The following is a 15,085-nucleotide window of genomic DNA, read 5'->3' on the forward strand; positions in this document are numbered from 1 at the left end:
ATCTTTTGTGAGTTTGATTGGTGAGAATCAGCCTCAATGTGTCTAGTCAACTCTGGGGCCAGTTAAGGGCCAGAACCTGGTGTGTGGGTAGCAACTTCACCAAGGAAATGCCCATCACAGGATTTCCTGTTATATCCCCACATAGTCTTCTCCAGGTGGGTCCTTGATCTCACTGTCTCCTTGCCCCCTTTTCAACTGTGCCCCTCTGATACCATTTTGTTGCTTATTGTTATTTACATATGTGTTGTGGCAGTTACTGTAGATTGCTTCTTTTAACACTCCTTTTCCACAACTGCCTAATGAAGCTTGAAAGCTAAAACTCAGTCTTCAGCTTCCCTTGCAAGTAGAAGTGACCATATGAATATATTTCTGGCCAATGAGATGTAAATGAAAGTCCCCAGGAAGGCTGTCCCTCCTCAAATAAAAGGGAAAGCCTCCAAAGGGGAAAGCCTTTTTGTCCTTAAGCCATTCCTCCTCTAGCCTGCCTGGCTTGGACAGAAGACCTGGAGGTGAGGCAGCCTCTTTCCACCATGAGGAGACATGCACAGAAGGCCTGTATACCCAGGAGAAAGTATATCCATATGAGACTTGAACTGTCTACCTTCAGATTCTTTTGTTTGGGATAAGTAAACTCCTATCCATGTAAGCAATTATTTTAAGTGTTTCTACCCCAACAAAATCCTTTGCTAATTTATTTCCCTAATAAAACTCTCAGGAGAGACAATGCTTTACCTTTATATCCTTAGTACCCTGATCAATGCCTGCATGTAGTAGGCATTCAACATAAATTTGTTTAACCAATTAATAAATTTACTATTATTAGAAGAAGTTGGGACCAAATAAAAAAACTGTAATTTAGGCAGAATTACTTATTTCATAAGTGACCAAAGCAAAAAGTCAAATTTCAGATTGGCAAAGCAGGTAATGAAGGGACCTTTGCTTTTTCCAAGAAAATAATTTAAATCCTCTGTGCTGAAAACAATTATTATTATTGTTATTGTGATTATTACTGGTAGTAGTAATAATACAATCATAATTAACTGAATCTTAATTAACACAGAAAAACCATGAGATAGAAACTATTGTTATCCCTGTTTACAGCTGAGGAAACTGAGGCCCAGAAGCCCAGGGTCATGCAGTTAGCGACAGAGATAGGATATAAATCCCAGCAACCATGCCAGAGCCTACCCTCTAAACCACGATGCCATACTCATTAAATCATGTTCTTGTAAGAAAGTATTTCTAAATCTGAAATACTAGCTCCTCATTGGGCTCCAGTTGGTTGTTTGGATACCCAAAGCATTAAGATAATGTATTTGACTCATGTTTTAACAAACCAAAATTTCCCAGCAACTTCTGTTTCCAAGGGTGACTATAGGAAGGATACACTCAGCCAAATATAATGGTCTGGAAGTTAGGGACTGATTTTATCCCAAAGGCAGGTAAAACAGTACCGAAGCCTGCCTACAGCTGCTATTTACTCTCAGATTTGCCACTAACAATGGCAACCGGATAGATGTAAGCAGTTTAATAATGTTGAAGATCTGGTCTTAATAGGAACTGCACCTCAGGGAGGGCAACTACTGGGAGGGCAGTTGGTAACTAAACTCTCCCTCCAACAGCAGTCTTTTCTTTATTTTCTACCCTGTGAATCTATCCTTTTGGCCTCCTCCAGTTATCTTCAAAGCGTTTCTGTGTGGTTTTTTTGGAGGGGTCTCTTAATTCTCTATCCTGTAGCAAATTATACACCCATATTTGAGCTTTCTAATGAAAAAAAGTAAACATACTACTGATCACACAGGGGAAAATATCTTCCAGCATAAAAAGCCAATAAAAATTACTGTGTATGAAGGGAAAACCATTCAGATCTATGCTATTCAGTGTATTGTTTTGAAATGACAGTAATACCTTAGAGTCTTTTCTTCTTTCTTTTAACAATTAAATAAAAATATGTACAGGATACTGGGATTCCTAGTATAACTACTTTTCCTATGTTATTTGTGACTTTATATTATCTAGTGTGGTGTTAAAAGTATTTTTTGAGTTTTTGAAAATGTTATCTAATATAAGTCCCTGAAAGAGTATATTTTATAATGTACAACATTTGCTTTTGCTTTTTTAAGAACATGCATCACTCCATTTGCCAGTCTCAGACATTGCATTTTATCGGTATGGAGAAGAAAGAGGGAAAAGTTACGGCCGATTCCTTTCTTACTTGTTACTGCTCAGACCCTTAGCAGCTGCCTCTTCTTGGATTTCTCCCACAAAGCAATGATTTTTTCTACCTGTTAATATCCTTACTGATTGTTGCTACTTCACTCATAATAAAACCACACTTCATGACAAATCACTTTTCTTTAGCTATTTTTTCAAGGGCAATGTGAACCCTAAACTGTAATTGGGCTTCCATGGAATAGCCTTTGTAGTTTTTTATGTTATTTAGGTGTTTTGTTGCAGTGGCATAATCTCCTTTTAGGTAATATAAACTTCCCAGTTCATAGTAAGTATATGGCACCAAGTAGTGGTCATATTTTAACAGTTTCTCCTTTTGAATGACACGATTAAAGGACTGCTCATCTATTGAGTGTTTGCCTAAGTGTTTCAAGCACAGACCTCTCAGTAAACTTAGCAAACTTATGTCATCTGTGCCATACTTTTTATTTGGACTTTCTTGTAGAAGTTCTTTTCCTTTGTCAATTATTGACAGCCAGCTTGAAATAAGGTCTAGTTTTTTGCTTATGACTCGGAAACCACTCCAGGCATAAATGAATTCCAAAATAGGTTGTGCAGTAAACCAGCCAGTAGTTGTACCGTAGCGCATACCCTTCTCAGCAATAAACTTTTCTATTGGCACAGAAGTTCCTGAAATTTTGATTCTCAGGCTATCCACTTTTAAGAAAAGAGAGTTTATGTCCTTACATACTAATTTCACAAAGTCAGAAGGGAGCAAGATCAGACGTGTAGCTTTAGCATACAAATATACTGCCTTGGACCACCTGTTATGTTGATACAGTAGATCAGCATAGCGGTAAGCCTGCTTCCAATCCTGCAGAAAAATATATCATTTTCATAAGGCCATGCTTTTGTGCATTGCTGTTGTAAAACTATAGTGTGATAGCTATAAAATTTCTCTATAAGAAGGCTTGGAGGCCAGAATCTGAATGGAAATGAGTTCCCAGTAATAGAGGTGATGAACCTGTTTCCACTCATTCTGAAGAAAAATGCACTCCTCTAATGTTAACTGTGCATTTTAAAATTTTCCTTTCAGCATACTAAAATGTGCATGAAAGAATTTAAGTATAACACACTTTGGAAATCTATGGACGTAGATTAGGAAGAGATTCTCTATAACAGGACTGTGACCCTTTTCAGCACCAAAAGCTACCTAGATATAACTGTAATAAAAAAGTAGATTCAAAACACTTAAGACCTTGTTTATATGGGATTCAGATTCACTCTCATGAAACAAAGTCAAGCCTACGTCTCTATCACCGGCATAACCAACAATATTGAGTAGTTTAAGTATCCTTGGTGTCATGAGTGATAACATCAGATTGAATGCTCCAAGTCCAAATTTTACTCCTCCAACCAGGTGCCTGTAGGTTTTGCTTTGGTTGTTAGGTATCTGTGTTAACACTTGTTGACAGTCTTTGTATATTTGGTAACTTGACCCAATGCTGATCCCAGTTCTAAGAAAACCAAGAATACTGTCGTCTTGTACAAATGATACAGTGGATTTCAAAATCAAGCACTCAGCATAGCAGACTTTTGCATGTAATTCCTCTTCTCTGATGGCCTTCATTCCCTGTTTATTCAGTACATGGGAAAAACTCATCCTAGATTTTCTTCGGAAACTGTTACAGGTCCTCAAAGCTTCCTTTGTAGCAGTCATTCCAATCTGCATATGCTGTGGCTCAAAAGTCAAGATGGCTCTGTTGACCATAATACCACCATAAATTAGAGCATGGAATGTGCTGTTTTTCAACCACAGGTGAATGAGATTTGTGGCATCTGAGAACCTGTTATTTAGAAATAAATAACAATCCAGTTGTGCACTCTTCCAGGGAAGAATCTATATTCATTATTGTTGCTGCAGGGATAACTTCATAGGCATCTTCAAGCTCATCTTCATCATTTTCTTCCTTCCTTAGAGTAAATGCTGTAAAGTCATCTTCCTTATCATTTTCTCTTTTACGTGGATGGGGTGACATATTTGCTTCCTGACCTTAGAGACAGAAATATCTGCAGTGGCGGCAATGTGGCTGTGACGAGGTCTCCTGCTCTCCTGACGGGGCCACTTCTTCCGCAGCCTGAGGTGCTGCCTCTTTCATGGAGGCCAACGAACTAATAGCTGTGAGGTGCCATGTTAGGATATTCTCATCTATGTCAGACAAAGGGGTAGGGCGGAAGAGTTTTATTTACCTAGAAGATGTATTTCCATAAAGTTCAAGACATTTGGAATATACTACAAGGAACATGCTCTTTTAAAACACTATGACACAAATCTTTGTAAACGGGAGAGTTCTTTTGTTACCATCCCTCCAATCTATCATTTTCATAAGGCCATGCTTTTGTGCATTTGTGTTGTAAAACTATACTGTGATAGTAATAAAATTTCTCTATAAGAAGGCTTGGAGGCCAGAATCTGAATGGAACGCGGAATGTGTTTACATAGGTCTCTAGCCAAGAGTGGGGAGGAGGCGAATTATCCAGACCAAAGAATAAAGGTTATGGGAATGAAAAATCTATTCCATGCTATTTTTAGTATCACCACTGTGCTTGCATATATTTTCATAAAAATCTAGGTCTTGATGTAATATTATGGCTAATTGATAGACCTTTGGACATGTAAAGTACTATGTAAACTAGAAAGGTTTCCTAGCATTGTTGCAGTTAGAAAAAAGACTTCAGATGTACCAGTTGTTATCACAGCATTACTATAGCATCTTGTAGGAAGGTAGGGTGGGTGTGGGCACAATGGAAAACCAGTTACAAATAGCCAGCTACTTAATTTATTCATAATGAACACAATAGTTTCAATTAATCTATTTTTAAAAGTAGGAAGAGTAAACGTGACACTTTAATAGTAATTATTACTGTGCTTTAACAATTACAAGTATGCTTTAAAAAGTATCTTAATTCTATATTTTGATAAGTTAAAAGACAGGAAGGGAAGGTAAAGTAGAAGAGAATAATCAAAGGAAAAAGGATAAATGCAGAAGACAGGGGTGCGGATTTTTACACAGAGGGAAAATATGAGAAAAAAGGATGGGAGGACAGCCTTAAAGGTATTATTTTAGTTAAATTGCTTGTTTTTTACACCTTAAGGTTTAGTTATGTTTCAGGGTGTTAACAGTGGTAGTCACTAGCCATTGAAAAGCTAAAGTAATCACACTTACCTGAAAGGCTCAGTTCTGAGTGGAAAAGGCATGCAGCCCTTTAGAAGGGAAATTATTCTTGGGCTGCAATAGTAATGGCTAGATTAATATTAGCTGTAGAGATATACTTTAAAAGGAAAAGATGGCGGCATGAGTAGGGTGGTGGAAATCTCCTCCAAAAACCATATATATTTTGAAAATACAGCACATACAACCATTCCTAAAGGAGTGACCAGACAGTACAGTACACCAGCCAGGCAACATCTGTGAGAACCCAACATCTCACGGAAAAGGTAAGATGCAAAGCTGTGACCCAACGGGACCCGAGCACTTCCCCCACCACAGCTAACCAGCAGGAAGAAAAGAATCAGAGTGAGAAGGCAGTGGAGCACAGGCCTGCTAAATAACCAGGCCTACTAATCTGCCCCAGGAGCACAGACACACATTGCATGGTGCTCTGGATATTAGTGGAGCGGAAAAGCAAAATCCGAGAATAAGACTGCGAACAGGTTCCCACAGTCGGCTGCCCTGGGACAAAAGAAAAGCAGGTGCTTTAAAAGTCTTAAAAGGACAAGAGTTTAACAGGTGGACAACATCGTCCTGGTACACACAGCCCAGCAGGCTGGGAACATTAAGGAACTTCAGGTGCCCTAACCACTTGGTTGGCAATGCAGCTCCGAGGCCCCTCAGGGCAATCAGCAGCCTGCCGTCCCTTTACCCCTGCCAGCACTGCAAGCAAACTGGCTGACCCGCCATTGCTGCAGAACATCTGGGGAGCAGTGCCACCTACAGCAACCACACAGCTTAACACAGAGGCTTCTCCCTGCATGCGGCTAACTGGCCCAGACCCAGACCCAGAGGCTGCTTCCTGTGCACAGTTGACCGGCACAGACACTGGAGACGGGTGCAGAGTTCAAAAAGCACAAAGGGGCTCTGTTCTCATGACAGAACACACGCCACTTGCTGGCAACCCCCGCCAGTGCCCTAGGCCATCCAGAGGCTGCTCCCTGCACATGGTTGACCAGCACAGATGGCGGACACAGGCAAGGCAACCAGTAAACAGGAAGGGAATTTGTTCTCCCAGCTGACACATTGACCACTCACCGGCGACCACTCCCATCACCATGAAAAGGCAGAAGAACCTTCTTCAGTCCAAAATCCCTCACACACCAGAGAGAGAGGGCTTGGTGAGACTGTAATCAACAATCTTCCTGAAAAAGAATTCAAAATAAGTCGTAAGCATGCTGAAGGAGCTACAGAGAAATATTCCAGAGCAAAGGGATGAATTCAGGAGGGAGAGAACAGAAATGAAACAAACAATGGGAAGATTTAAGAGCAGACTGGATGAGGTGGAAGAGACCGTTAATGGAATAGAAATCAGGGAACAGGAACGCAGAGAAGCTGAGGCAGAGAGAGATAAAAGGATCTCTAGGAATGAAAGAATATTAGGAGAACTGTGTGACCAATCCAAATGGAACAATATTCACATTATAGGGGTATCAGAAGAAGAAGAGAAAGAAAAAGGCATAGAAAGTGTCTTTGAAGAAATAATTGCTGAAAACTTTGCCAATCTGGGGAAGGAAATAGTCTCTCAGACCATGGAAGTCCACAGGTCTTCCAACACAAGGGACCATAGGAGGACAACACCAAGACATATAATAATTAAAATGGTGAAGATCAAAGACAAGCACAGAGTATTAAAAGCAGCCAGAGAGAGAAAAAAAGATCACCTACAGGCTTTCATCAGACTTCTCAGCAGAAACCTTACAGGCCAGAAGGGAATGGCATGATATATTGAGTGCAATGAAACAGAGGGGCCTCAAACCAAGAATACTTTTTCCAGCAAGATAATCATTTAAATGTGAAGGAGGGATTAAACAATTCCCAGATAAGCAAAAGTTGAGGGAATTTACCTCCCACGAACCACCTCTACAATGTATTTTAAAGGGACTGCTCTAGAAGGAACTATGCCTAAGGCTAAATAGCTGTCACCAGTGAAAATAACATGACAGCCAACAAAGTAGACCAACTAAATACTAACGAAATGTAAAATAAAATCAGCTATCCACAAAATCAGTCAAGGGAAACACAATGAGTACAGAATAAAACACCTAACATATAAAGAGTAGATGAGGAAGAAAAAGAAGGAAGAGAACTAGAGAATCATCAGACTGTGTTTATAATAGCATAATAAGTGAGTTAAGTTAGACAGATAGTAAAGAAGCTGCCCTTGAAAATTTGGTAACCATGAATCCAAAGCCTGCAATGGCAATAAGTACGTATCTATTGATAATCACCCTAAATGTAAATGGACTAAATGTACGAATCAAAAGACACAGAGTTATAGAATGGATAAAAAAGGAAGACCCATCTATATGCTGCCTACAAGAGACTCACTTCAAATTCAAAGACACACACAGACAAAAAGTGAAGGGCTGGAAAATATATTTCATGCAAGCAATAGGAAGAAAAAAGCAGGTATTGCAGTACTTCAATCAAAAAATAGACTTCAAAACAAAGTAGCAAGAGACAAAGAAGGACATTACATAATGATAAAGGGGTTAGTACAAGAAGAAGATATAACCATTATAAATATATATGCACCCAACACAGGGGCACATACAAACGTGAAACAAATACTAATAAAATTAAAGGAGGAAATAGAATGCAATGCATTCATTTTACGAGACGTCAACACACCACTCACTCCAAAGGACAGAACAACCAGACAGAAAATAGGTAAGGACACAGAGGCACTGAACAACCCATTAGAACAGATGGACCTAACAGACATCTATAGAACATTCCACCCAAAAGCAGCAGGATACACATTCTTCTCAAGTGCACATGGAACATTTTCCAGAATAGACTACATACTAGGCCACAAAAGGAGCCTCAGTAAATACAAAAAGATTGAAATTGTACCAACCAACTTCTCAGATCACAGATACAAAACTAGAAATAAATTGTATAAAGAAAACAAAAAGGCTCACAAACACATGGAGGCTTAATGACATGCTCCTAAATAATCAATGGATCAATAACCAAATTAAAACAGAGATTAAGCAATAAAAGAAGACAAATGAAAACAACAGCACAATGCCTGGACTTCTGTGGGATGCAGCAAAGGCAGTTTAAGAAGAAAGTATATACCAACCAAGCCTATTTAAAGAAGGAAGAACAATCCTAAATGAATAGTCTAAATTCACAATTATTGAAACTGGAAAAAGAAGAACAAATGAAGCTCAAAGTCAGCAGAAGGAGGGACATAATAAAGACCAGAGAAGAAATCATTGAGAAGAATAAAACAATAGAAAAAATTAATGAAATCAAGAGCTGGTTCTTTGAGAAAATAAACAAAATAGTTAAACCTCTAGCCAGGCTTATTAACAGAAAAAGAGAATCTACACACATAAACAGAATCAGAATGAGACAGGAAAAATCACTACGAACACCACAGAAATACAAAGAATTATTAGAGAATACTATGAAAAACCATATGCTAACAAACTGGATAACCTAGAAGAAATGGACAACTTTCTAGAAAAATACAACCTTCCAAGACTAACCCAGGAAGAAACAGAAAATCTAAACAGACCAATTACCAGCAATGAAATGGAATCGGTAATCAAAAAACTACCCAAGAACAAAAACCCCATACCAGATGGATTCACTGCTGAATTTTATCAGACATTTAGAGAAGACATATTGCCATTCTCCTTAAAGTTTTCCAAAAAATACAAGAGGAGGGAATACTTCCAAACCCATTCTATGAAGCCAGCATCACCCTAATACCAAAACCAGGCAAACGCACCACAAAAAAAGAAAACTACAGACCAATATCTCTGATGAACATAGATGCAAAAATACTCAACAAAATATTAGCAAACCGAATTCAAAAATACATCAAGTTGATCATACACCATGATCAAGTGGGATTCATCTCAGGGAAGCAAGGATGGTACAACATTCGAAAATCCATCAACATCATCCACTTCATCAACAAAAAGAAGGACAAAAACCACATGATCATCTCCATAGATGCTGAAAAAGGATTCAACAAAATTCAACATCCATTCATGATAAAAAATCTCAACAAAATGGGTATAGAGGGCAAGTACCTCAACATAATAAAGGCCATATACGACAAACCCACAGCCAACATTATACCTAACAGTGAGAAGCTGAAAGCTTTTCCCCTAAGATTGGGAACAAGACAAGGATGCCCACTCTCCCCACTTTTATTCAACGTAGTACTGGAGGTCCTAGCGAATCAGACAACACAAAGAAATACAAGGCATCCAGATTGGTAAGGAAGAAGCCAAACTGTCACTGTTTGCAGATGACATGATATTGTACATAAAAAAACCCCTAAAGACTCCACTCCAAAACTACTAGAACGAATATCTGAATTCAGCAAAGTTGCAGGATACAAAATTAATACACAGAAATCTGTTGCATTCCTATACACTAATGATGAACTAGCAGAAAGAGAAATCACCAAAGCAATTCCATTCACAATTGCATCAAAAAGAATAAAATAACAAGGAATAATCCTAACCAAAGAAGTGAAAGACCTATACCCTGAAAACTACAAGATACTTTTAAGAGAAATTAAAGAGGACACTAATAAATGGAAATTCATCCCATGCTCTTGGGAAGGAAGAACTAATATTGTCAAAATGGCATCCTGCCTAAAGCAATCTACAGATTCAATGTAATCCCTAACAAAATATTGACAGCATTCTTCAACAAACTGGAATAAATAGTTCTAAAATTCATATGGAACCACAAAAGACCCTGAATAGCCAAAGCAATCCTGAGAAGGAAGAATAAAGCAGGGGGATCTCACTTCCCAACTTTAAGCTCTACTACAAAGCCACAATAATCAAGACAATTTGGTGCTGGCACAAGAACAGACCCATAGACCAGTGGAACAGAATAGAGAATCCAGATTTTAACCCAAGCATATATGGTCAGTTAATATGCAATGGGGAAATGATAGCCTCTTCAACAGCTGGTGTTGGCAAAACTGGACAGCTACATGTAAGAGAATGAAACTGGATTACTGTCTACCTCCATACACAAAAGTAAACTTGAAATGGATCAAAGACCTGAATGTAAGTCATGGACACCATAAAACTCTTAGAAGAAAGCATATATGCAAATCTCTCTTGAATATAAACATGAACAACTTCTTCATGAACATATCTCCACGGGCAAGGGAAACAAAAGCAAAAATGAACAAGTGGGACTATATCAAGCTGAAAAGCTTCTGTACAGCAAAGGACACCATCAATAGAACAAAAAGGTACCCTACAGTATGGAAGAATATATTCATAAATGACATGTGATAAGGGATTGACATCCAAAATATATAAAGAGCTCATGTACCTCAACAAACAAAAAGCAAATAATCCAATTAAAAAATGGGCACAGGATCTGAGCAGATACTCTCCAAAGAAGAAATTCAGATGGCCAATAGGCACATGAAAAGATGCTCCAAATTGCTAATCATCAGGGAAATGCAAATTAAAAAGCACAATGAGATATCACCTCACCAGTTAAGATGGCCACCATCCAAAAGACAAACAACAACAAATGTTGGTGAAGGTGTGGAGAAAGGGGAACCCTCCTACACTGCTGGTGGGAATGTAAATTAGTTCAACCATTGTGGAAAGCAGTATGGAGGTTTCTCAAAAAACTAAAAAAAAAAAATACCATTTGACCCAGGAATTCCACTTTTAGGAATTTACCCTAAGAATGCAGCAGCCCAGTTTGAAAAAGACATATGCAGCCATATGTTTATTGCTATTTACAATAGCCAAGAAATGGAAGCAACCTAAGTGTCCATCAGAAGATGAATGGATAAAGAAGTGGTGCATATACACAATGGAATATTATTCAGCCATAAGAAGAAAACAAATTCTACCATTTGCAACAACATGGATGGAGCTAGAGGGTATTATGCTCAGGGAAATAAGCTATGCGGAGAAAGACAAGTATCAAATGATTTCACTCATCTGTGAAGTATAAGAACAAAGGAAAAACTGAAGGAACAAAACAGCAGCAGAATCACAGAACCCAAGAATGGACTAACAGTTACCAAAGGAAAGGGACTGGGGAGGATGGGTGGGAAGGGAGGGATAAGTGGAAAAGAGCATTACTATTAGCACACATAATGTAGGGGGGCGGGCTCGGGGAAGGCGGTATAGCACAGAGAAGACAAATAGTGACTCTATAGCATCTTACTAAGCTGATGGACAGTGACTGTAATGGAGTATGTGGTGGGGACTTGATAAAGGGGGGAATCTAGTAACCACAGTGTTGCTCGTGTAATTGTATATTACTGATACCAAAATTTAAAAAAATGTATTAGCTGGTGAAATCCAGATTAGGAGCATATTCAACCCAAAGACAAAGTTTCCTTTTCTCTGGCCTAATGCTTTCAAACTATATTTCATAGAATCCCTAATCTCCATCCAAGACAGCTCAAATTTTACCTTTTCTGAAACCTTAACTAAGTCACTGTAATGGCATTGTTTATATGTCTCCATTAGTGTTTATCTTACTGCATTGTAATTATTTATGCACCTGCTTGCACCACTAGCCTGGGAACTTCCAGGCGTGATTTGTGTTTTCTTCAGGATTACATCTACATCCAGTTGTAGCACACACTGACCTGAACAAAGTAGGCATTAATAAATGGTTGCTAAAAGAATTCAGGTGCCCACAACACATTTCTAGGAATTTCTTGGAAGCAAAGTGTGAACTCACCCTTCTGCTCATGATTGCTAAGTTTGCTCCTCCCAAAGAGCACATAAAGCTATAACCAGAAAGAATTCCTGTACCATAATTTATTTTAATGTTGTTCCCCAGTATTTCGGGGATTTGGATCCTGTTTTTTTACCTACCTGAAAGCCTAATACCTGAAGAGTCAATAATGAAGATTTTCAGAGATGTTGGGAGGACTTACTCCCTATTCTTTAATTTTTCTCTGTTTTATTGAGGTAAAATTGACAAAATTGTAAGATATTTAAAGTGTACAACATGATTTTTGTGAGGTGAGGACATTTAAGTTCCACTCCCTTGGCAAATTTCAACTATAGAACATTGTTATTAACTATAGCCACCATATTATACATAAGGTCCTCAGACCTATTTATCTTATAGCTAGAAGTTTGTACTCTTTAACAACCTCTCCCTGTATCTCCCCTGCACCCACCGTTATTCCCTATTCTTAGTGTTCCTCTGAAAGGACTTTTCTGCTCGAGGAATACTCCTGGCTCGTGGGCTGACTTCTGGCTAGGAGCTGATAGAGGAACTGAGAAAGTGTAGCTCTATGCCTTCTGATTTCCTTCTTTTGGAACCAGCATGTCCAAAGTCTGAGTCCAAAAATACAGAAAGAGTTTGTTTCCTGTTCTCCAGCTACGTCTGGGGCCAGGTGGGTGACTCCATTTAATTAAGGGGTGAAGCACCAGTGAGCCCCCTTGGCAGCACATTTGGAGGCACAGTAACTTAATCAAAAAGAGCATGTTTTGATCTCATGCCACCTGACTCTTGCATCTGTGTCTCATTGGTTCTGAACCCAGGGGAGGAAAAGGGAGGATATTAACCCCCTAAAACCATCTCCTCCTCCTCTTGCATTCCTTATCTAGATGGTTGGTATCATCCACCCTAGATCTCTTTTTCTTTCTCCTCCCCTATCTACCGATGACCAAACTGATCCACTCTACTTTGCTGAATGAGGTGCCTGTCTCTCTTGTCTTCCAAATCTAGGTATACTTCTTTAACACGTCTTTAAGTGATCATATGGTAAAATGTGCAGACTGTGAGTAGACTGCTTAGGTTTGAATCCTGATTCTACCACTTGCTTGGCCTTAGTGTGCCTCTGTTTCCTCATCTGCTAATAGCAAATAACAGGACTTCTACCAAAGAGTGGAGTGTTTGGGAATTAGGTGAATTAGCATATGTAAAGCAGCCAGGACAGTATCTGGCATACACAATAGGCACTCAGTATGTAATTCTATATTCATCCGCCATAGCCTGGCATATAGTGGATGCTAACTGAATTGGGATAAATACGGTTTGGGATGCAGACTTCTTTGTGTAGAAGTCCCAAAGCCTTTGGTGACAGAGGCAGAGTCACACTCCTATTATTCTTTTGCTTAAAATATTCCACCTGAAATGTCTTTCTTACTCTATCTGCTTCTCTAGTTTGGACTGATCGGTCTAGTGAGAAAGGATTAAGGAAGCTAATACTGAGCCAGGAAAATCAGTTAAAGAGTTTGAATAAGATAGAAAAGGAGAGGTTGAAGATACGGAAAGGAACAACTCAAAAAAAAGGAGGCAGCGGGTGAGCACAGAACACAGGTGAAGGGAAGAGTAGCCTTGGATTAGATGAGGAAAAACCGCTTCCACTAACACAGAAGAGCCTTCTTTCCTGTCATTCATTCAATACATATTTACTTGATCTCCTTCTATATGCTGAGCACTATTCTTGGTGCTGGGCATTCAACAGTGAATTAAGTAAGATGCTGCTCCCATGGAACTGATTTCCTCAGGGGAGGGACATTGAAGTGGGGGGAGAGAAACAATAAATAAATGAATAAATAACATGTTAATATATGCTATAAAGAAGAATAAAAGAGGTTAAAACAGAAGAAGGAATTTAGAGTGATGGGTGAGGTACTTACTATTTTGTGTAGGGAAATCTGGGAAGACCTCCCTGATAAAGTGACATTTGAGCAGAGATGTAGAAGATGTGAGGGTCTCTTGATCTGCTCTTTCAGTCTAAGATAAGTGTATACCCTATGTGTTCCCATGATAGCCTGTGCTTACCTCTATCACAGCACTTGCTATATTTTTATATATATTCTTTAAATGTCTGTCTTCTTTCTGCATCTTTTATATCTATATCTTCATCCCCAAGTACAAGGACTGGCACTTGATCATTAAACTAAATTAACATTTATTTAATGGCTATGACAGTTTTCAATTCATATATAGTAAGATAAATTCAGGATGAAGTAGTAATTTACTGTTAAAACTGTAGGAATCAGAAAAATGATACATGAATACAAAGAACTGAGGTCCTTCATTTAGTAAGAGTTCCTAAGAATCAGTAAAATGAAGAAAAACTCCAACATAAAAATCTGTAAAGGACATAAACAAATTGCTGATAATCATAATGTTCAATCTCACCATAAATCAACAAAATACAGCTTAAAAAATAATATCTCCTTTCAAAAAATCAAATTTATCAGCTTAAAAAAAATCCATCTGGCATTAATGAAAGTTCAGAGAAGCAAATACCCTCATAGACTTGTTGGTGGGCATATAAATGGTTACAACCCTCTTGGGTTGACAACATGTTTTAGAAGCTTTTATACTTTTTATACTCTCTGACCTAGCAATTTCCCTTATAGACTTATTCTAAAGAAATAATCAGGGAATGTACATAAATATCTATACAAGTTATATACACTTCAGCATTATTTATAATATAAAAAAATGTTAACCTAAGTTATACAGAGGATACCAATACAATGGAATACTATGCAAACATTATAAGGTTGTAGAACAGTTAATGACTTTGAAAATTGCTTATGGTATAATGCACAGTATTAGGGTTCTCCAGAGAAATAGAAGGAATACCAGTGTAAATAAAATAAAATAAAATAAAATATAAAATAAAGAATTGGCTC

General features: G+C 38.3%; 1 protein-coding gene across 1 annotated transcript in view; it reads right to left on the reverse strand.

Moving 5' to 3' along the window:
• Nucleotides 1–2,340: 2,340 nt before the first annotated feature.
• Nucleotides 2,341–15,085, reverse strand: part of LOC108404472 (tetratricopeptide repeat protein 39B-like) — a 29,637-nt gene continuing 16,892 nt past the window's right edge. Inside the window, 4 exon segments of the mRNA XM_017672086.3 lie at nt 2,341–3,060; nt 3,160–4,039; nt 4,041–4,381; nt 5,400–5,462. Of these exon segments, the coding sequence (XP_017527575.3) occupies nt 2,348–3,060; nt 3,160–4,039; nt 4,041–4,211 (1,764 nt within the window). The 5' untranslated portion in view covers nt 4,212–4,381; nt 5,400–5,462 and the 3' untranslated portion in view covers nt 2,341–2,347.

Source organism: Manis javanica, chromosome 1, assembly GCF_040802235.1.
Source record: "Manis javanica isolate MJ-LG chromosome 1, MJ_LKY, whole genome shotgun sequence".
Classification (NCBI taxonomy): Eukaryota; Metazoa; Chordata; class Mammalia; order Pholidota; family Manidae; genus Manis; species Manis javanica.